We start from the raw sequence: 24,284 nt of genomic DNA on the forward strand, positions 1-24,284 counted from the left end.
TAATTTACAAAACTTCTCTCAGGCTATGTATGAATGGCTGACATTGTGAGCAGAGAAACCAGACGCTGACATTGTTATGCAGATGTTCATTCCCACAACCTTTTTCTTTCACCAAATCCCACAGTTCTAGGACGAGCACAAAGTGTTGCTGTGAGTGACAGTTTCTGTTGACACATGTAGTTGAGGGGAGGAGGTTGTGTATGTGTGTGGAGAGAAGATGGAGAGAAAAAACGTGCACCTGGATTAATGATGTGCTTGAGCAGGTTCACAAATGAGAAGGCCCAATGTTTGTTTCCAAGGACAATGCGGTATTGATCTGTGAGCTGTGAGCATGATTCGAATGTCTAGGCTATCCTTTGTCCCTTGTCTTGCACACACACATACACATACACATACACGTATATGCATAATATCACGCAGGTAGTACTTCTACTACCTGAGCAATGCATAAGTGTCTTATTTCTTCCAGCAGTTTCATGAATATTAACCTGGAGAGGCTAGTCTCCTCTGTGTCCGGCCCAGGTCCAGGTGCTGAGGAGGTGACTCCAGGCCACTAATGAATATTAATGAGCTGTGGAATGGTGATTGATTGACCTCACCACAAACTGGCCTACATCACACTTGACTGCTGCTCATGTTTATTCATTATTTGGAGATAGAGTGTAAAGAGAGAGAGAGACAGAGAGAGAACGCGAGAGAGAGGGGGTGTCATCGAATGGATTGGCATTCTACATTAGGTTTATGTCTGCAGCTTAGTGATAGATGAAGCTAGTTGGATACTTTCCCAGTCTGAGCTCCTTCTCATGTCCTCTCAAATGCTGCTGTGGTGATGCTATAATTGAATCTCACAGGATTGGTAATTCTCCCAGGCTTCATACTCAGCTAATACAAGGGAGGGAAATGATACTTTAGAGGAGCCTTATTCCCATCCCTCTCTCTCTCTCTAAAAATTTGATATGGGATAGGAGTTTAATTACATACATTGTTGAAATTAATAGGAAAAGTGTCAAACTGTATTTAAAAGAATTGATCTGCTCCAATTGCTGCAGTTGCTTTGTTTTGTGTGGACGATAACATGAGAAATGGAGGATGCAGTTTAGTGCATTTTTTCAATATCTGATATATTTTGATTCTCTCAGAATCATCATGCATCGGCAGCTGATAAAACCTACTACTACTACTACTACTACTAACAAATAGTAATAGGTAACAATATTATCTTGTATTTCATTTAATTGATTTTTTGGATCCATAACGTTAGCATAGCCAGAAATTTAGCTAATTATAACACACTTACGTGTTTTTAGTGGGAATAATGCTTTGCTTTGGTCTGGTGATCTGTTTAGCCTCAATTTGCATTTCATTTAATCTGGATCCTTAAACTCAATCAGATCCATGTGCAAGAAAGTGAGATTTTCTGTACCAAAAGCAGAAGGGAGGAGAAGGGAGTGTATATGCTGCCACTGTGTTGAAAATGCCACTTCATTGCTTTGCAGCCAATATGTTGAACTATGTAAATATTTTAGCACACATTGTCAAGACTCACACTTCGTGTTATGATGGCAATCCGGTTTTCATCTCTGTGAGCTGAACAGTGCACTATCTCCTTAGACTTGTTTTTTTCTGCATGTGTGCACATATCTGAGAGGCTTATTCCACTTTTTCAAACAAGATGAGTCTCCGTGGGGAAATCCTCCTTTCTCAAGCAAACAAATTAAATGAGCTCAAAATCATTCATTTTCCTGGGTTCTTCACTTCTTAGAGCCACACTTCTACAACACTATTAGAAGTTTGAGAAACATAAGTTGGTTATTTCCTTAATTAATATTGCACTACAAATCCACCATTAACAGAAATTGAATTTTGAAATGTGACTCAGTGTATGAGCTTATCCTGTAGTTCTTATATTTCAAACATTTGATCTGTTCTTTGAATGAACAGGATTACTAACAAATAGTTTCTACGACAAATAATCAAGAAATACTATGTGTAGTATATAATATTTAAACATGGAAGAATAACAAATAAGACAGTCGGATTTAACATCTCCTTTAGATGTCAAAGCCATCACCACTTCCTCTTGGGGAAAGCAAACATAAGACACATAATCAATACCTTTTGCAAATTTAATAACATGAATTTTCACTCCTGAGTACATGTCAGTTTCAATCTGAGAGCTGAATCTCAGCCCTGCGAATGTTCGGCTCCCCATCATTCTTGTCTCAAACATTCAAACCAGTGAGTTTTTCATGTAATTAATTTCCACTATCTTGAAAGGTTCGGAGTGACAGGTAAACCAGAGGGAGAATTCTTTATGCCAATCCCCCTCCTCAAGTAAGCTGTTTACACTGTTTTAGCTCCCCTGAGAGAGACACAGAGAGAGACACAGAGAGAGACACAGAGAGAGACACAGAGAGAGAGAGTTGATAAGAGGAATCAGATCTCTGTTTGTTTTTGCACAATGATGCTTGTCAAAAAACCTGAAGTGAGGAACAGGGGAAAAAAATAAAATGTTAAAAAGAAAAACTATTAAAAATGTAAATGTTTACAGGATTTAATGCATCTAAATAACAAACTCTGATGGGTGTGTTCTTCACCTCAAATGTTAAATCGATGAACTTAAAAGCCTAAAAAGTAACTGTCATACTGTAAAGTTGTTTTCTTTAACCTTGCTGCTGTACTGATATGAGCGAAGTATACCATCTCCTCTCCAACATGGTGAAAGACACGGGCTCAGAGACGTACTTCCTGTCAATTCTTCAGCACCTATTGCTCATCAGGAATGACTATTACATCAGGTAAGTTCTGTGTGATTTTCACATACCACTGGCCTTGTGCTGGCCAACGACCCCATGATGTTCAACTCTGTCAGTCTGTTTCCATACTCTAAACTTTTGGGTTTTTGGGGGGTTTCTGTTTTTCATAGAAGAAGCATATCAGACATCACTGTTTTTTTCTCGTTGCTTGGCAAATAGTTATTGTTTCTGTTTCTGTAAGTTGAAATGTATACTTTGCATTTACAGTGAGGGGCTAAATCCAGTGGTTAAAATAGCACTTCCATAGAGCTGATTTGCAGTTCCAAGATTATTTGCCCACCTCTAGTCTGCAGCTCTGAAGTTACTTCGCTTGAATTAAAGGTGATGATAAACTCTGCACTTTATCTCGTATGGAAGAATTGCTTCACTTGCCCTATAAGTATGAGAATAGGAATAATACTTATAGAATTATTAAGATTATTGGGTTTGCTCTCTAATTTGGCTTTGAAGAGCAAACATGTCAGTCATTGGCATGAAGGCTGCCACTCTTCTGAATTGAGTGACACTGATGAATTCACTGCTGTGTCAGACCTTTTTTTTTTTTTTTTTTTTGCGAAAATAAGACTTAAAAAAATAAAGTCGGAAGTCAAAGGGGGGATCAGAGGAAGAAGATGAATTTACCATAGACAAGTTGCTGTTCCCTCTGGATTTATGAATAATGTATTCCTCATCTATTCGGAAGAGGCGAGAAATAGAATTCACATTAACCAGCTAGAACAGCCACGTCCACCCCGGCTCCAGTATCCATATACACTTCTGTAAGCCAGCAATAAGAAGGGATCAGTAGGCCTACCAGTGCCCATAGAAGAATTGATGGTCTTTTTAAAGATATGTTTTTGAAATATCTTTTTCCTCCGGCCTCCGTCACAATTGCAAGGACAAACCCACACATGTACACACAGAAACGCCAGACACCAGAAATACATTCCGACTGAGGCATTTTATTCCCCATACTTCATTGCAGTTGAGTTTTAATGATTGGAAGATGCAGTGCTACAGTGCATGCAGCTCCTCCAACAGAGAGTCTTTGCCCTTAAAATGACCATGTTTTAATGTTGTGGTTAAAATCAGATGAATGTGAAATAGTGTAGTATAAATATAGTATTTCCACAACATGAAACAGAAACAATTTGGCAGGTCAGACAATGTGTGGTAGCAACGTGTGGTTCTACTTGAAATCATTTTATGGTGCAGTCTTAGGTTAAGTAGTATTATATAAAGGTGTGACAGACTTTGGCTTTGCGATCAAAGGAATGCATGTGTACTCATCATATTCTACCTAAAGAAACAGATTAAGTTTCTTTTTCTTTTTTTTTCTATGATTGTATTTATTGGAACACATAGCAAATATGGTGTCTTGATTTATATGTCAAGTAATAATGAATTAAATGATAGTTTGTGAAATAGTATAATTTGTATTTAAATAATAAGGTGCTCTAGTGGGCAGACTTTTCAAGTGCTCTGTCTACTGTCATTGCTCCTAACACAACATTAGTTGTTGCTCTCCCCTCCAGGGCTTGGTTTATTTTTGATAATTAATCTCTCACTGCAAGCCTAATGAATGGGAGCACATCAAACCCACCCAGTAAATATAGAGCAGATCTGCTCTTTTGGAGCCTGGTGATATGGGGATTACACTGGTTATGTGGAGCAGAGCTGGATCAAGTGGCTGGGGCTGTGCTGAACTGCAAGCTATCATTGGAAGAAATGAAGGTGCCAAAGTAAAAGAAGAGGTGGGGAATGATGCAGGGGACATATGCTAGCTTCTGGAGCCCAGCCCTGCCCACTGTGGAGGGGCCTGACAGTTCTGGGTCACTCTCTCCATCTCTAGTTATCTCCACCCAGCCCCTATCTGCTTGGTGGTGGCGGAGGATGGAGGACGAAGGGAAAATAGGGCGGCTTATTGAGATAATAATGTGGTGTACATTGGTGACAGTTGTAAGCCGAGTGCCACAGTGTTTAAGCCATGCAGGGCGATGTGCGAGCTTTCACTAGCTTGTTCCAGTCATGTGTGGGCGAATCCGCCAGCTCAAGCTTAATGTATGGCATTTCATGCTTTCAAAACAGTGCACCTAAATGCTGATTTATTCTTATTTGCCTTGGCTCAGAATTTTGTGTTCTTTCATATTTCTGTTCATAACATGATATGGCCTGTCCACCCACAAGGTACCAACTGAACATAGCCTTTGAATTCATGGGCAACAGTTAGTGAAAGCCTTGAAAATAAACTTGACTCCATTTAATGTTTAATAATAACAAATTGATGTGTATCACGTGTTACTTTTACTGATTCGATTGCTTGGATATGTGCTTTTTTGGTCTAGCACAAAATTAACCCAGCTGGCTTTGGCACTTTGTTCACAGTTCTGCCTGCTCAAATCAATTATTACATTTTAGTAACATTGACGCTCCTTTGCCTCCGTGCTTTTATGCAGAGACATTCGACAGGCAGGCTTTGATAAGACTTTGAGTTTCTTATCTTGATCAAGTTTGTCATAAGATCTCCTTTGGTCATCTCTGATTTTCAATTATTCATTTTATGAATCAGTTGGACAATCTCAGGAAGCTAAAAATACTTAAACTATAGCAGATTGGCTGTACATGAATATTTCAGTGTTCAACTGTCTTCTTCCCAATGTAAAATTATTTGTTGGAACAGGAGTTTGCAAAGATAACAGTATTTTCTAAAATATTAAAAGAATTTATTTAAAGTAAAGGAACATCAGCTGCAAGTGAAAGCTTATTTGGAGTGTTGCTCTGTATATTTGTGCTTTGGGACTCATAGAAGAACATAGTCTCCACTGTGTGCTCACTAGGAAACTGTTTGCTATTTAAAAAGGAGATGAAAGGAGTTGATGTGATTATTGAATCAGAAGGCTGTCCCTGCTCCAGCTGCTGATGCTGTATTCCTCCTAGTAGTAATGTATTCATCCCACTGCACCCTTATTCCAGACTTCACAGCGCTGTGAAGACCAGGATTGCGATTGCCCAGCCGTTAAGCAAATTGGAACAATTAGTTGGTCACACCCACATGCACTTACTTAGTTTGCTGTTGTTCTGAGTTCAGGCAATTGTTGTTGAGATTGTCATCGAGGCTCAATTTTCCACATGTGTGCTACATGTGGAAAATTGAGCCTCGAGCCTCAAAGTTCAATTCTCAATTTACAAGAAATGGAGCATGAGTCTTAAGAGGAATTTCAAAGGAGGTTAAATCGAAAGCAACTGGACTTAGTTATTTGTCTAGGAAGACGTTTCACCTCTCATCCAAGAGGAATAAAAAGCTAGAAGTTGTTTCCGTTGTGTATTTAAACATAAACTTCTGGTCAATGTCAGTCTTGGAAAATAATCTTTTCTCAGTTTGGAGCTCAGTTTATGCTGGCATTGTATTCACTAAATGTCACTTGTAATTTAAGTTGATAATGTTACCGGGAAAAGGTCACCTACCAACCTGTGTGGTGGGATGGGAGGCGCAGGCTGAGGCACACACCCTGCCCGACAACACCAAGCACTCAGTCACACTCCTAACTGGATGACATGTTTTCCCGGTCATTGTGCTTTCAATTACACACATTACACTGATTAGATTTACATTTCAGTTTTTATGGTCGCTCTTATTGGCAAAGATGATTGCAAATTAGGCAAGAGGGCAAACACAGCCTTGGCTACCGTCTGTCACCTTGAAATGGACAGACTAACACAGACTTAGGTTCTGTGTGGCCATTAATCTGCTAATTTCATGATGGGGGTGAAGCAAGTGATCAAATTTAATAGGGTGTCTATTTTCTCCAGCAGCACCCTTTTTGGCGTGGCATTTTGTGACCTCTAGCTTGGATAAGGGAATAATTTGTGGTTAATTAGCCTTGTAGAGTTTGTGTCACTCATATCTTTCTGTGGCTTGTCTAATTGTTCTGCTTTATGTTTTGTCACCCCTCAGGCCTCAGTATTACAAGGTAATCGAAGAGTGCGTGTCTCAGGTGGTCCTGCATCGCAATGGGATGGACCCGGACTTTGGCTACAGTAAAAGACTGGACGTGGACTTCACCCATCTCATTGGTACAAATGCTACATATTTACTCTCTTGTTAATCTGATGCATGTGAAATTCCTTTTACAAACACCTGCGATGTCTTGACATGATGCAGTAATGAACAATACATTACCTATTAAAATGAATTGAGTTAACTCAGAATAATTGTTTTTCTCAGTTAGTGTTTTTAGAATCATAGAGAAAACATATATTTATTGCATCACTAATGGATTTTTTTTTTTTCAAACAGAGAAAATAAATAAATAACACCATGTTTTCTCTCTGTTGTGTCACTAACAGTTCTGTGACTTGCTAACAAAGGGTCATTAAAAGTTTCTAAACCTACCCTCAAAGAACTGATGCTATATTTAATAAGTTTTCTCTCACTCACTTTACTGAGATTTAATCAGTTGTTAAAATCCTTCCAAGGTTTTGTTTTGTTAAATTGTCCCTAAAGACATGTGGGATTAGAAGCCACATTGTTTTTGTGTTCTGTTTTTCTTTTCTTTTTTTTTTTACTTTCCCACTTTAACATTAGGGTGTCCTTTTCTGAAAACAATTATTTTTCAGAGAAAATGTGTTGCGTAATGTGTGATCTCACAATAATTTACACTTATACTGAGACTGTCCTTCCGATGATACATCTACCAGCTATTTATAAAATATGACATTTGTAAATCCATTTAAATAAAGCCAAACAACACTCAAAATATTTGGAAAGCTGCAGAGAAACCAAATGAAATACCAAAAACATGCAAACATTTTAATGTGGTTGGATACTCCGACTGGTACTTCTCTTGTTGGTAGCACACACCCTCAAGCAACAGATAATACCTCACAATTTTGGGGTGATGATTTCTCTTATTCAAAGACAGAGTGAGAGGAGGATGGAGGGAAGAGGAGTGCAAGAGATTAGAACATCTGCATGAGCCAAGGGTTGCAGAAAATGCCTGATTTCACTGATTATGAGGCAGATATTGAGCACAACGCTTTCCCATCTCATATGATGATATATAGACACACTTAGAGATACACACTTATACATAGGATTATAAATAGCCTGTATACATATCTGATACTCCCTTAAATGCATCTTAAATTATAACCCTCATGGAAATAACTGATTTTTCAAAGTAGACATCCGATCATAATATGCTTTGAAACAAGATACAGGTCTGATTGTAAATCTCAGACAAGGAGCTGAGGTAGAGAAGAACAGCTCGAGATGCCTTTGAAGTGTTTCGTAACTCTGCCTGTCTTGTTTTGTAGATCAGTGTGTGGATAAAGCAAAAGTTGAGGAGAGCGAACAGAAGGCTGCAGAGTACTCCAAAAAGGTGAGACATTAATCACTCCAACAGCCCCCCTCTGGTTGGCCGGCTCCCATCAGGAAAGTTTTTTCTTCCTCAGAGCTCCCAGACAAGCTATTGATTTTCCATGCCCTAATCAATACCTGGCTGTGACGGTACATGATCCGTATCAGCGTTACAAGAATCAATGCTGATGTTCTGATGTATACTTATTTGTGCGCTGCGGTAGGACAGAGTTAAGTTATGTTCTGGGTCTTCTTGATATGCTTGTGCATTTTAAGGAAGCCCTTAGAGGATTTTTCACTTATCTTACATTTCCTTTTTAGGTGTTAAATCAATTGCAATATTGATTAATTGTATTTTTATTTAGTTAAGCAAACCAAAATTTAAAACCTACCTTGACCTATGCATAATATTTTAATCTTAAGGAGAGTGTATCTCAGTCTCACCCTGACTGTCTGGTGGTACCGAGGGGGTCCTGGGTGTGTGTTTTTCTTAAGAGTCCTGTCCCACCATCCCACCAAGCACCCTGCTGGGCTGGTGAAATCATTGTAGCGACATGTCTTGGTTTCTGCAAAGGTTAGATCCATCAACATACATGAAAGCCAGGCTTGAAACAAAGACAAAGGACAACAGGGCTCTAGGGCCATGAGGGCTATGAATAGAAATCGGCCAGAGTGTAAGACAGCGTGTTTTGGTGTCTGTTGATGTGCCCCGTGGCCACTCTCTGGAGATACCCTGCCGCTCACCAACCTGAGTGTGTGTATGTGTGTGTGTTTACATCTGTGTTCTTGTGTTTGTTATGTGCACTAGCCATACCTGTGTCTCTTTTCTTGCAGTTTGATGAGGAGTTCAGTGCACGGCAGGAGGCCCAGGCCGAGTCTCAAAAGAAGGAAGAGAAAATCAAAGAGTTGGAGGGGAAGATCCAGACCCTCGAGTCCCAGGTAAATCCAAAAAGAGAAATCCCACTCCTCTGCAAAGCCGTGTTACACTCCCCTCAGAGATTTCTTATGATGTACTGTATATTTCCCAAAAAAGCATGAACAAGAAGGTGTTGAAAAATCCAATGTCCAGAAGCACTTTTAATCAGTTCGATAAAAGTTTTTTAAGTGAAAAACTGACTCACAGAATGCAGGATGAAAATGTTTGTCTTAAAATCATAGCAATGAAAGGTAAAGGCACTATGAGAAAAAAAAAACTCCCGGTCTTTCCACTCCACTTAGATGTGCTGCTGATGTAAGTGCGAGTTATCACCCATGCAAGAACATTTGATTTAATAAAGGGTCAATCTCCTTCTTAAGTTGTAGCTCTTTATATGGGCAAATTGCTCTATTGAAGCTTTTCCTATGTAATTCTATCATCGCAGAGACGTATTGCATTTCTTTTCCTGGCCTCCACATCATTTTTCCCAGGCAAAACCCTCCATTTTGAGCACAGAAAATGACTGCTATTTCCCCCTTAACCCAATTTCAAACACTTTAGCACTGCCTTGGGACAAAAGGGCAGTTTGCCTACCTGCTTAGGGAATTTAATATAAACCAGCATTGAAAGATGGTATACCTTCATCTATATCTGAGATTGCTTTCTCTTTCTAACATTCCTTTCTGGCTGCATATCTTGTTGGCACTCACCATCTGATAAACCGCATCTACATCTGTGGTCCAAGCATCAGGAGGAGTTCTCTAAGTTGTAACTTGCTCCGTCCTCTGGCAGTCATCCTTAGATTAATATAAAAATCACAGCTTGCTCCCGCACTCACATAAGCTCTGTTTAATGGGTCAACGTTTTGGTCTATTGACCTTCATCAGGAGAATGTGCATGTTGATTGAGCCTTGATAGTCATCCTTAGATTGCCACGGAAAGCTGTCATAAAGTGCCAGTTTTCTTGGTTGTCCTGGTCAAAGTCACACATCATTTTTTTTGTTCTTTTAAACATAATCCGTGTGTAGGTCTCACTCCTGCATTTCATATGCCTGAGTGCTCTGTCGGCACTTGTTCCCTGCATTTGTATCCAAAGTGGTTCATCTCTCACTCTGTGCCTGATTACTGCCCACCCATTTTAATGAGACCATCAGAAAAGCTCCTCTCCACCTGCTCGCCATCCCTTGCTCTCCCCTCCTTCCACTTTCTGTCAGAAATGAATGCATCAGGCTGTGTTACCTTTGCTTGGCCTCTTTCCCTTGTTGGAGCTTTTTATGTTGTTTCCAAGTGTTTTCTTCGCTATCATACACCTTCCCCTCACCCTCCCCTGGCAGGCCTCTGTCTTTTGAAGACTGACTGACTGTGGTGCATTAACAGGTAGTGTAGAGCAGAGAAGCCCTGGAGAGTCAAACCCTCTCTTCCTCTGTTTGTCTGAATGCTCCTTCAGAGAGCAGTTACTGCTGAAGAGCTTCACTTCAACAAACATTAACCTCAGCAGGAAAACATGTAATTTGTTTGGCACAAACTTGCATGAATGTGGCCCACGACACCTATCCCTTATGCATCTTGACAGAACATAAATAGAGTATATATACCGACAGTATGTGCTTAAAAGCAATATATTTATTAGTTAATTTCATAATTAATGACTCGACAGCAATACAAATTAGTAGCAATTAGTACTAACAATTAAAAGTTGAAGTATCCTGGGACATCAGCACCATCTGAGTGGGTGTTTTCAACAGACTGCAAACCAGTCTTACTTCTCATAATGTGAACATCTTGCTCCCTCCAAATAAAAAGCTGTCCGTTATGCCTGACGAATGAGGAAGCTCTGGCCGGTTTATTTTATTCTGAGATATGTAAAATGCCACAAGTTTCTGTTCTGTTAAACTGTTGTCTTTCGAGTCATATCAGCCAAGGGCAGAGAAGGTGGAGGTTTTCCATAAGGTACTAGCAGCACTGGAGGACTCAATGTGTGCATTAGTTTTTGTTAATCAGTTTATACATTATATAGTCCGGCTTCTGTTTTTTTTTTTGTTTTTTTTTTAATCTATTTAAAAAAAGCTATTTAATATTTTCTCACCCCGGAGAAGCTATTATAGCAGTTATGCAGCACACTCTGTGCCGGAGGATTCAATATGTATTTTGTTTGTAAATCGTACATTTTAATCTTGTTGGTTAATGGTTAATGGTCATTTAACTGACACTGACCATTGATCAGTATTTGTGTTTAGATAAACAAAAAGTTAAACATCAAAGTTAATTCATTCAATCTGTTTAGGTTTAAGTAAACCAAAGTTAATTTTCATTTTTAAACATATTACATACATATTTGATTTGAATTAAAGTCAATTTCAGGGCTGCCATGGTTGATGTTATTTATTCTCAGAAATCTGCTAAAAATATGGAGGTTGTGCAATAACAATTCAGAGTTATCTCCTTTCTTTTGATTTAAGACGTGTGTTCTTATAGACCATTGCATTTCTACTGCAGGAAATGAACCAAACAAGTGCCATTTTCTTAGATGGTGGTACTACTGCCACCTCAGGAAGACTAGGAGACTAGGAAAGAGTGTGTGGTGCAACATAATCCTTGTTTGACACATTGCTGTAGAAAGCCCTTTAAATGGGCACAAGGACATGCATTCAGTTTGTCCATCAAAGCTGCTGTGCTATCACTGCTGTTTTGCTGAATATGAATTAAATGGGAGCTAACCCTAACCTTTCATCTGCTAGACTGAATTCCTGTCAGATATTAAAACACATGCATGCCTGAGTCGCTTCTCTTCACCTTGTTTGTGAACCAACACATTTAATGAGAGTCTTTCTCTGGGAACTTTGGCATTGTAACAAGCAGCCTTTTTGATGTGTCTGTTTGATTATCCCCCAATTGAGTTGAGTGGAGGTTCTGCCTGTAAACATCAACAAAGGACACACATATCACAACAAGTGAAAATCATCCACCCTTCCCCAAACCTTTGCTTCCAACCATTCAAAGCAAAAAAAAAAAAGCAAGCTATTCATTGAATTGGCTCTGTAGGTAATGAATAATGTAGCACTGCAGTGGTACATTGGAGCACTCTGCGCCATCCCATTAATAGGTTTTAACAACCTGGCGGTCTTGTAGCTGACCCAGCCTTGGCCCCAAGAGGAGCTGGTTGTGTAGTAGACCACTTTCTCTCTCTTTTACTGCCAGGCTGCCTTTCGTCCTGGTTGATTATAGAATTCAACCCAACTGATGATGACTTGCTATGTAGTCACTGATATTATGTGTTCTTTGCTGTTATATAATGCAGGTAAGCCAAGTGCTCTGTCATTCAAATGTCTCTCTCACACACACACACACACACACACGCATACAACCACCTCTAACCCTGAAGATGAGAGGTAAAATAAAACTTTTCCTTGCTTCTTTAAATATTTCACTTTATTTCAGTTTTCTAAAAGTCTTACAGAATGAAAGTTCTTTTTAAGTCACCCCCTAAAAGTTTCTATCTCCTTTTCCATTATACACATTAAATATTTAGTCCTCTACAGTCCATAGTAAGAGGTGTTCGGTACGAATGACTCTATAAAAATATTACTCTCCCATCTTCCTTTTTTGGCAAGGTTGCACAGAGTGAAATATCAAAGCAAAATGGGTACATTGCTAAAACAAAGACTACACAGTGAAATCAGTGCCCATCACACATCTGAGAGTGTTAAGTTGAAATGTATTTTTCAATGCCAAAAAGGAAGGAAAAAAAAGGAAACTGGAAGAAGGGTTTTGAAGGTGCACCAACTGTCAGTGATGCTGTGCCTTGTTCCTTTCATGCTGCAGTCAGAGCTCTACACTGATGTTCTTTTGAAGATAGATTACACCTTGTTTTAGGTGTAAAAGTACAGTACACTTTGCCTTTTGCACATCAAAGAACTCATTCAAATGAAATGGGGATATAGCACTGTACTACCATTGTCATTAACTGTGTAAGGAACATCCTCTTTCCCCTGTTTACCTCTTTTCTGCCTTTTAAGTGTTTGGTGTGAGTACTGTTCTTTTTGTAGTGTACTAGCATTCTTCTTCTCTGTCTATCTAACCCACCCCCATTTGTACCTCTCTGTTGCCCCCTGTGTCTGTTGTGACGTGTGTTCCCATTGTGTGTGCTGGTGGGATGGGTGTGTGTATGTGTGTTGTTGTATCTGAACAGTTAACTATTGAAAAAGACAAGCTCAAAGAGGCTCAGAGACTCATCAGGGAATCTGAAGCCAAGGTGGGTGTCCTCCTTGCATGTGTGGCCCTTGACATAATCTCACAAATCTATGAATCCAGAATTTGATTGTAGTGCTTCAAATCTGTTGTCAGAGAAAAATCTCAAACTATTAATGGAACTCATTTTTTTTAATCTCCATTTTCTCTGCACATGTGCCCTTCTTCATATTGCGCATTAAAATTAATGTTTTGAATTTGAAAAAAAAAATTATTATGTACAAAGTTACACTGAATGAACATTACACTAAATTAATAACAAACCTAAATCAATACTATATCTCCTGCAATTGGTAATCCACAAAACGGATAATACGTCTGAAAAAAAACTTTTCATTCCACAAAAAAATACAACAGTATAGGAAGCCATTGTGGGGCTTTTATCTAAACACATTTCCAACGTGTTAAATGCAATTTTCGTAAGTAAACACTTTGTGATTGAATTAATCTATCAGAGATGTGATTGAGGCATAGATTTAATCACATACTGTAGTATTCAGAGTTAATTATCTGCCACTCTGACCTCCCCATTGAGTCCAGAAGACTATGAATCCAATTTGGATGGGTAACATTTCATATTAGCCTGGTCGTCCACTTTACACAGTTTCCCAGATGGGCTCCACAAAAGTAACATCGGCCAAAAAAGATCAAAAAGAGATCTCTTAGAACCTGGTGATAAAACATAATTGCAAAACATGCTGGGAAAATATACACTTTACACACAATTTATTGGGATCGAAAAAATCAATCAATCAAAAAAAAAAGAAGAAACTCATTTGGAAGGAGCCCTTTAGGGATCTTAAAGTATAGAAAGAAGTAACATTTCAATACAATATTTGTATTCTTTCTTTATGTCTGTACAGAGAGCTGTGTTTGGCTATTTTATTTCACACAGCAACCTTCATATTGTAATGCAATATACTTTTATTACTTTTTCAGGCCCCGACACAAAGTATATTGTGTTTATAATGTACATATTGCCTACAAAACATGAATGGGGTAGTTAATTACAATCTAAAACATAGTCTAATGTGATCTCATATGTATAATGTGCCTGTTGTCAATTATAGCAGTGTACACAATTATTTACAGTTTATACTGAACCACTTATGGATCTCTTTGAATGTTTGTTTTTGTATTTGAAGAGGAAGCTGCCAGTGGCAATGGTACTGGATCCCAAGGGTTCTATAGACACTGTTTTTATTATTGGGTAGATGAGAAAGAGGGAGAGAGAGAGTGAGATAAAGACTCTGATGGCCCCCTAGTATGGAAACAACTGCGCTCTAATTTAGCAGCTAATTTGCCTCCATTCTGTCACATTAATCTTAAAGAGAAAATGGGCCATGCAGGCTCAAGATTGACAGACCCGTAATCATTTGATGTGGATTTTTACTGAAGGGCTCAGAGCAATCTGTGTAAGATGCTCCTCTCAGAACACCTTTTTAATTTCAGCCCTAATAAACAATCCACCAATGTCATTATGTAATGAAACGCTGCGTAATGTCTTTAAATATGAAGCCAATCACATTTTGTATGCACAATCAAGTGACTGGGGAAATGCACATGGTGGGGAATTGGTTTTGGAAATGAGATGTGCAAGTGGTAATGCTTTTTGGTTAGAACTGGCACCTAATCAACTCTTCAGATCAAACCCAGTCTAAGCTTGGTTTTCTATAATTGTTGTATATGCATATTTTTTCCTAAACCATTTTCTATTGACATTTTCACTATCAGAGACTACTGCACCTGCGTATGTGGTAGGTGTGATAGGTCAGACATGTCAAATGACTGAAAGACTTTGTCTTATCAGTGTTGGGTCTAATTACACCCCTGTCTACTGTTTAATAGCCTGCCATTGTGAGAGTTCGTGAGGGGGAGGACTTGATGGGAAACTAACATTCTTATCTTTTTCTAAATAAAACAGTAGTTGTTTTTCTCTAAAATGTTTCTTAGTATTTATTCACATACATATCAGCAGGTATTAATGAACACATACATTAACCTTTTGGTCAAGTATTGCTGACAATGGCGAACTACATAGTTTTTGCGTATTTCACATTTTGTGACGCCACAGAGGAGATATACAGATAAAAAGAGAAATAAATGAACAAAGTAAAAAAATATCTTATTATGACAGGATGTGAATATGAAATGAAGTAAGCTTTTTGATTGGATGCATGAACAATCGTATTATAAACTGTATACTGTACACAATTATTATGTCAACTCCCATGACCACATCTTTTCCTCACACCACAAATACATATCTGCTTTACAAAGACATTGCTTATTACAATCACCAGGAGTTCATGTGATTAATTTTGCCTCTGAAGTTGAATTGGTCATTAATACACACGACTGCCTTCCTTGAAACTTGTTATCTGCTCACAGCCAGAGATAATGTGACACAACTTAAACGACCTCACATTGGATTGAATCACCATCTGATGCATCATCATGAAGATGGTTAACGTTTGTACCCTGTACTTGCAGATTGCAGCAGGTCCAGCTGCACCCGGAGCACCACCTCCACCTCCCCTACCAGGGAATGCAGCAGCTCCACCTCCTCCTCCGCCTCCTCCTCCCCCACCTCCACCTGGTGGCTGTCCTGCTCCTCCGCCTCCTCCTCCTCCTCTTCCTGGCCATGCTTGCATGCCACCACCACCTCCTCCTCCGCCTCCTCCAGGCGGAGGACCTCCACCTCCGCCACCACCGCCTGGTTGTGGACCTCCACCTCCTCCGCCTTTTTTTGGAGGCCCGGGCGTGCCTCCACCACCATTGGCTGTCGTCAAGCTGCCTTATGGGCTTGAGGCCAAGAAGACCTACAAGCCTGAAACTGTAATGAAGAGGGTCAACTGGACCAAGGTATGGTAACCCTAGCTTGACTTACTATAATGCATATTCTCATATTCAATGATAATATTGGTGATTTGTCATTTTAAGGGAATTAACACTGCACTGTTATTTATCATGAAATATTATGCAACATTTTGACTATCAGACATGACTGGCTTGAGAGGTTTCTTGGAGTAACTCAACACAATGGGAAGATAGAAAGTTGAAGATCCAAACCATAGGGAGTTCTTTTCAAATGCACTCTTAATCTAGTCAAACAACCGTTCAGCCAGAGGCCACACTATTCCAAAATCAGCACCCATTTCAAAGGATTCAAGAGTAAACAATTTTCACTGCTTAAATGTCCTTGGATTTGCACATTCTTAGCATAATTGAATGAAGACTGGGTTGTGTAACGTTCCATCACATTTGAATACAATTTCAATAGGACATTCTCTTGCGTGTGGGCTCTTTTTTACCATAGATAATTTATCCATTGCCTCAGGAGTTCTTAGCATTAATTTAATGGTTCTTTGCTGATGCTTGTGTGACCTTGCGTTTTAGTCTTCAATTACTGACAGCAACCAAAACATCAGACCAGTTCTTTTGACATCATGTTAGTGGTGCACGTTTAATGGTTTTAGTGGAATCAAGCCATGTATTAAAAAGGAATTTTGAATGTGATTTTTCAGTGTGTTGAGGGCCATTGTGGTTATCTCTCCACACTTTTGTCCTCATTTCTGAGGCACAAGTGAACAAATGGGCTATATTTTGCCCTCTACAATATGTTATTTATTTAATTGCAGGCCACCAAATGACAGACATAAATGAGAGAAGTAAATGTGGAAATACAATTCGACATTGGCTATTGCATTAGATTTTGTCACTCTTTAAAGGGTTCTTAAAAATGTATGTGTGGAGTTTCCTGTGCAGTGGGTTAGATTATTAATTGTGTCATTACAGCGATATGGAATACCAAACCCACTGAGCAAACAGTAAGACAAACAACTGTTTATTTGTGTCTTAATACCAGGTGGGGCTGTGTGTGTGTTTGTGCTTTGTTATTTTAAATATTATTACTCATTGTCACCTGCAATGTCTATGTGGATTTGCATATATGATTTGTTTGTGCAAGTGCACACTGTCTTGGAAAAGAACAGAAACGGGTTAATGTGCAGGTGCATTAACCTTGCCTCCACAGGAGTTGCAGTTTGGTGATGCAAATTAAATTCATAACCACTTGAGGAAAAACAATCTGTGTCTCTTGTGTCGATTAAGTGGGACAAGAGTCGTCAGTCTTCTCTGTGTGCAGCAGATGGAAATATAGGAATGCCAGAAGCAACTATGATTTGGTTTTAAAAAAGAGGAAGGGAGAGAGAAGAACATGTATCAAGGCCAGCATACCATCTATACAATGCCCATATATATCTGACAAGAGCATGAATAACACAGATATGATATTTCCAAAGGAAGACCTTTATATTGCTGTCTTTGAAAATGTACCCTGGAAGACCCTTGAATTTGACATGAAAGTATGTAGGTAGATGAAAGTCCATGACTTGTTGCATCATATGTAGACACATGATCTATACTGTAGGTAAAATAACATCTGCTTCCTGTGGTGACAGCTTTTAAATGGGGAAAGGAAGAACAAATATTATAATTCAGTTCAGTGGTGACTTAGCATATTTATTTAATTATCTGTTTTTAAATCAATGTTGAATGAATAGGCAATGCAACATGCCACAACAAAACTTTACTATTATCATCATTGAGTTCACATTATAAATTCCTCTATATCTGACTAGCTAAATGGAAACACCCTATATTTCTGAACATGGGTAAAATGGATAAAACTAAAACCAATTAACCAATCACAACTGAAAATAGTTAATCAATTCTGGTTATCAGTGCTTTAAGTGGAAAAAAGTAAGTGTTGGTACTCTCCTTATTCAACTGCTGGTGGTAAATTAGGCGGTGGGAAGTCGGTACCAGCAGATCATTACGTTTTTAGCAAGGACAAGGTACTATGAGCTCATGAGAAGTCCCGCCGCAAAAGGTCCCGGTACGCCAGGGGTTAAAATCTAGAAGTGCCGGTACACCGTACCGATGCGTACCAGCCCACAAATACCCACAAATGACAACAATGCTGCAGAGCTTCTTTCAGAATTTAAGCAAACCCTTAGCCACCATGTTCTCATTCATCATGTCAGAAACTGGGTTGGTCTCTTTGAAACTGTTCTTAATTTGTTGCTTAGCAGTGGGGATCATGTATCAGAAATGTCTGACATATCTCATGGTGTAACACAGGGCAGCTGTCTCAACCCCCTGCATTTCTCATTATACACATTTTTTGGGGTCAGCATTATTAGCTAGTATCAAGTAAGGTAATCTATATCTATATCTATATTCCCTAACTTGATACTAGCTGTACTGATTAGTATAAGACCTTTCTGCATTTCTCACCATTTTTATTATCAAGTAGTTGTGGGAGTAGGCAAACTGAAAACTGAAATGCCAAGGGAATTGATGTTTGCATTATTTAATTTCTGGCTATATTTGCTCTCTTCACATTTTCTCCAGTTCACAGACATGTCATAGACTGCTGTCTAGGACTTTCAACAGGTTGTAGAGCAAATAAGAGTACATTCTCACATTGTTGTTAACAGTCATGACCAAGACCAACTCATGTCGAAAGGACCATAAGCCTCCCATTAAAGCACCTATTGTTGCCATTAAAGAACTCAGCAACACTGTTGCAGTTATCACCGGCCTTGAGAACGATTTCCCAGCTTCACCTGGAGCACTCTGTCCATGTATCATAAGAGTGGTGCTGGCACCTCTTTCTGTATGTAATTACTTTGATGTTCAGCAGGTTAACAGTGGTGGTGCAGGAGGCCAACTGCTCATCCAGACCCTAAGTACAAAACTAAATCACTAATACCTCTCACCATTAGCACAATTAACAATTAACAGAATGTATAGCAGATGTAGTGTAGTGTAACAAATGTCATTAGCTAGTAGTAAGTGCAATATGTTATATGGGTTGTTTATGTATAAATCCCTCAGTATACTCCCACTTTCTCTCGTCTATTGAGCAGTACTGTATGGGGGGAATGAAAGAGGAGGAGTAGAAATCATCCCCATGGCCTGCCATGATCTCACCATGTGTAGGTGCTTGGTTGCTTTTTAGAGGCTTTCAGGCAAATCTAGGTAGGAGGACTGTATAAACAGAGTTGTTTTTTCTGCAACCTGAAAATTCAAATATTTCATTCATCCCAGGAGAGGTCAAGCTTTGATGTGTGTGGTTCAATCAGACTCGATAACGCAAATCATTTAGTGTGGTCACATTCATGTGATTTGTCATCACATAAAAGTATACCTTTAGCCCCCACATTTGCATTTTTGATCTTTTTTGCTGGTCTTGTTTGGCACTCAGTTGCTAAGGATGTATACACAAGGGCATGTGTGTGTCCACACACAAGACAGACACACACAAACCCCATCTCCAGTGAGAAGAACTTTTTGAGTGGCAGGTTGGTGGAATAGCGGTCTCTGATTGTAGTGATAATGGAAACCTTGTGTCATTGCAGATAGTGCCTCAGGAAATGGCAGAGAATTGCTTCTGGATCAAAGTCAAAGAAGAGAAGTTTGAGAATCCTGACCTATTTGCTCAGCTCTCCCTCTGCTTCTCCTCACAGAGTAAAGGTAAGGAGGCGTCAACTCTCTTCACCCCTTCCTTAATTAATCTACACACACGCTTCATTTAGCCTCTCTGGCAATAGATGCCAAGCCACTTCCATCTTGTGACACTTAAGAAACCATTTTTCTTACTGAGATATTAATTATCTTAAAACCAAGCACTTTTCCCCCTGCATTTGAACACCGTCTATGTATGCTCTCAATTCAATCTCTTTGCCAATTAGGGACACCGGTGCATCTTTTGGCAGTGTGTTTATGTGCTTGCATCTTTGAGAAAGCTAGAAATGCAATTTGGCTGCACATTGTATTTGTTCTTTGCACCCACTGAGTAGTTTTAGATCAGTATTTTTGTGTGTGCACATGGATGTGCACAAACTTGAACTTGTGTGCACTGTATATGTGTGAACCGAGAGCAGTTATGCTTGGTTTGCTTCTTGCCTTTTCCAGTCCAGTAGACCAATCCTCCATCTGGGAAGATGGGAGGCTTTTGTGAAGGAAGCTTTGGGAGTTTGCTTGTCCCGGTCAGTTTGTTTCTCAGATACACAACCAGGCTACCTAACTTGCTGATGAATAACACAAACAGTACAGAGCAAGTTTGTTTTTGTACGGAAGAGGGTTTGTGAAGGCACTTGATGTATTCCTCCCATGACAATTTGAGTGTTTTCCACCTCTTTGACAGTGTGTGCGTATATGTGTGTGTAGTACACCCCTCTAATTCTAGCAGCAGTGGGAGGGGAGAAGTCAGAGCCCTGTCAACCGCAGAACAGTCAAATCTAAGCTCTGTCAGGGTGTGTGGACATAACTATACAGAATCTCCTAACTTTCCCCATATACCCACCGCCTGTTTGGACACCGCTCAACTCACCAGCTCCATTGTTCTCACAGCCTCCGCGTCTGCAAACTAGGCTCATCTCTTTGGGGTTATGTGAAATAAATAGCAAATTTCCCTTGGCCGCTGAAGGGTATAATACAGATTGAAACAACAGTTGTTGTAAGCCTTAATGAAATGGCAGGGAAAGGCCAGCCGCTCTCCTCATCTTTCACCAGAGGATGTCAGTCAGACACTATATTTTCAAGACACGCTTTGGCATTTCTGTGGTAAACGATGGTCAGGACTCCATGACGGTTTTGCAATGTCTATTTAATTGTTTCAATTTTCATTGTGTGCTTTTATTTATTTCATACATTATTATTTAAGATAATAAATATAACATTTAATAACAATAAATCAGTAATATATTTGCAGAGTACAACGGCTATAAAACGCATTTGCAGAACAAGTCTGAAAATGAAATACAACTTCACATTTGGAGTTCCAGAGACACATGGCTTCAGCTTTAACTGTCCTTTTAAATTCTTTATTGAATTCATTTTCTCACCCACTGGGGTTTGGGAAAAAAAAAAAAAAAAGTTCTATAGATAGTCCATGTTCCCGCTGGCCGGGTAGGAATTCATGATCCAGCATTTCCCCTGGGAGTTACCTTTGCTGGATCCCTATCAATTACCCCTGCAGCGACTTCACTGAATCAGCTCTTTCTCCTCTATTGTTGAAACAGAACATGATTTGCTCATGAATGAAAAATGCTGTTTAATGTTTGATATGTATCCCCCCCAATGAGGAGGGCTTTGATGTAGATGGTGTTGCAAAAAAATGTGCTAGATGGGATCTTCCTAAAATGATACAGTAATTCATTTGTTTTTCCTCTTTCCTCTCTTCATGCAATATAGTTTTTCAAATCCTCGCCATCGGAGGATATGTAAAAATAAGTGTGCTTGAACATTAAACATTTTGTCTAAAAGATCCCACTTTATTTCCACTTTGAATCTGACCTATTTGGATAGAGCATTTTCTTTCATCTGGAGTCAAGCTGTTAAACTGTTATCAGTGCAGTTTAAAGTGGTGTGGGGGGTTCAGGTGGAGAAGCCGAGACTTGCAAGATTAATTCCTGAGGTCTTGTACTCTTATTGTAACCTCTCATTGTAACCACGGACCATAAATCCTTTGTGCTGATTTGACAAACAAGTCACTGGTGAAACCCGACTTCATTTGTCTGGGATATTGCCACAGTTTTTTTTTCAACACAAACACACACACACATACCCACACACACACATACACACTTGTTGGGTTTTTCTTTTGCGTCTTTGTGTTACCTCCATCTTTTCCACTTCTTAGACGTGGATATTTATAAGTAAAGCACACTTTGGGGGACTAGTGTATCGTGAAAGATGAGGCAAGCAGGTGTAAATGCTTTCCCTGCAGAGCTGCCCTCAGAAAATGGTGCAAAAAGGCTTCTATTAACTCTGCGTTCCTTGGGATTCTTGCTTGTTGCTTGCATTGTTGAAGAACAACACTTTGGCAGTAAAAGAAAAAAAAAAAGAATCACTAACAGCCCCCAATTTTCACATGGTTATTGCGCTCAGAGGCCTCTAAAACAACTGAGAATGCAAGACTGTCATCTCCCCTGCTGCTTTTATGAGTCTCACTGTTTAATGAGTTTTACCAAGAAAAGGAAATGATAATCAAGAGGGATTTCAAGCTTGGCTTCAATCTTCTAAATGTGGCTTTTTTCTTCATTTATTATGAAATGGTTCTTTGGCCTGATTGAAAACTTAACACATATATAATTTCTTAGGTACTCTGAAGGTCACTGGGAAATTTATTAAAATAGAAAAATAGAAAATGATGTGACTCACATTAAGACCAAATGGAGTTTATATACAGTAACTAACTCATGTCCATTGCATTTGATTAAATTTTGTTGGTCAGGGTTACATGTTGTCTCCTGTTTTAGCGTGTATACATTATTCAGATTATTAATCTGCCATGTGAGTATGAGTGATACTCAAAGCTACACCTGAATCACTGAGATGAGGATTTCACCTGTTGTCCCATTGAGTGCTTTCTGATCTTCTGAAGTCTTCCATCAAAGAGACACATCTATATTTTGCTGCAGCTCACCACCCATGTTTTTCTTGTCCTTTACAATTGTGCACAAGACATTAAATGGGCCCTGAAGAACAACCTGGCCGTGTCATAGAGGATTTTTATTTTCTATTGAAACGGCGGTTTCCTGTTTGCTTGCCTTCTTTTGTCTTCCCCCCTTTTCCATCCTTCTCTCAGCTATATTGTCTTATCCTGCTTTCTTTACCCTCTTCTCCATTGACTTGCCTCTTTTTTTTCCTTTTACCCTCATCTCCCCACAGTTCACTTTATCAATCTGTGGGTTGTGCCTTTGTACGGCTCTTGGGATCAAATCAGATTCACTTCGGGATTGAATGTGTGTAGCCATGGCCTGCTGCATTTGAAAGGCAATTCATTCAGCTGGAACTTTGCAGTTCAATTTGAAACAAGATTGATGTTGGCAAACTTCACACCCCCTTTCTTCCAAAATGTTTCCTCCATTGCCCACATCAATTGCTGACGGACAAAGGGCATATGCCACTTTGTAATGGTGATGTCTGGGCTTCTCAGCAGAAACAACACAAAGAAAGTTGGGGGGTTTTTGACAACAACTGAAAACCCTGAGCGATTTTGTACATATATTTTGGTATGCAACGACTGTAACTCTGATAATTTTTCAAGTCATTGCTGCTAACAAATTACACTGACATAGAAACATGTATAAGGATTGAGGCCATGCTCTAATCATGGATATACAAATGTTTTGAAGGTTTATTAAGGGCAAATCCAGTAGTTTATGGTTTGAAAGTCACATTTGTAGCGAGAGGGAAACGCTGAGGCGAGGAGAGAGGCGTTATAGTCCACACCTCTGAGCAGGGTTATTGGGACTTCCTTTTCCAGCATGCCTCTGTGTTAATGATGCCTAGGCCAAGTGCTTGTGGTGAATAAGGCCGGAGGGGACAGGCAGAAGTGTTACCACACCAATAAAGCACCTTTGGAAATAAATCTAAAAATTGGCTGAGAGAGAGAGGCATCAGTGCTGTAATAATGAATATCAGGGGAGTTCTTTGCCTGAAGAATTTTAAGCAGATTTTTACATATTATGTGTAGTATTTCCCGTTGTGTCTCACTATATAATCTGTGAAGTACTGAAGTGTAAAATTAAATCACCGAATGTATCATTATATAAAGCAGTTGGACCCCATAAATATAGTAGAACAAGGCCACACACAAACTTGTGTTGTGTCTGTAAAGGTCAGCCCTGGAAAGGTAAGTTGGTTAAAACCTGACTTCAAGTGATGGCTGCAGTCATCCTCCCCCTCATCACATGGGATTTGATCAAATCCCTCAGGAGTTCTCCTGACTCTCATAGCCATTTTCCTTTACCTGTGTCTCTACAACTCTGTCCCCCACACACACGTTCTTCCCGCTGAGCCAATGTGGCGTGCACACCAGCAGATTCTCAATCCTTGCTACAAAGCCCCAGCAGCAGGGCGGTAATGACCCTGCCACAACGGCAGTAAT

The 24,284-nt window shown here is 39.4% G+C and overlaps 1 protein-coding gene across 2 annotated transcripts in view; it reads left to right on the plus strand.

The window, feature by feature from the left end:
• Positions 1-24,284, plus strand: part of diaph2 (diaphanous-related formin 2) — a 345,696-nt gene that overhangs the window by 114,933 nt on the left and 206,479 nt on the right. For both annotated transcript variants that reach the window (XM_085789352.1, XM_085789351.1), the window contains exons 14-20: positions 2,691-2,798; positions 6,751-6,869; positions 8,112-8,176; positions 8,989-9,093; positions 13,260-13,322; positions 15,812-16,183; positions 19,747-19,861. In XM_085789352.1, coding sequence (XP_085645478.1) covers positions 2,691-2,798; positions 6,751-6,869; positions 8,112-8,176; positions 8,989-9,093; positions 13,260-13,322; positions 15,812-16,183; positions 19,747-19,861 — 947 coding nt within the window. The remainder of the gene's footprint in view (positions 1-2,690; positions 2,799-6,750; positions 6,870-8,111; positions 8,177-8,988; positions 9,094-13,259; positions 13,323-15,811; positions 16,184-19,746; positions 19,862-24,284) is intronic.

This window comes from Trachurus japonicus, chromosome 10 (genome assembly GCF_045865225.1).
Source record: "Trachurus japonicus isolate A0001 chromosome 10, Traja_1.0".
Classification (NCBI taxonomy): domain Eukaryota; kingdom Metazoa; phylum Chordata; class Actinopteri; order Carangiformes; family Carangidae; genus Trachurus; species Trachurus japonicus.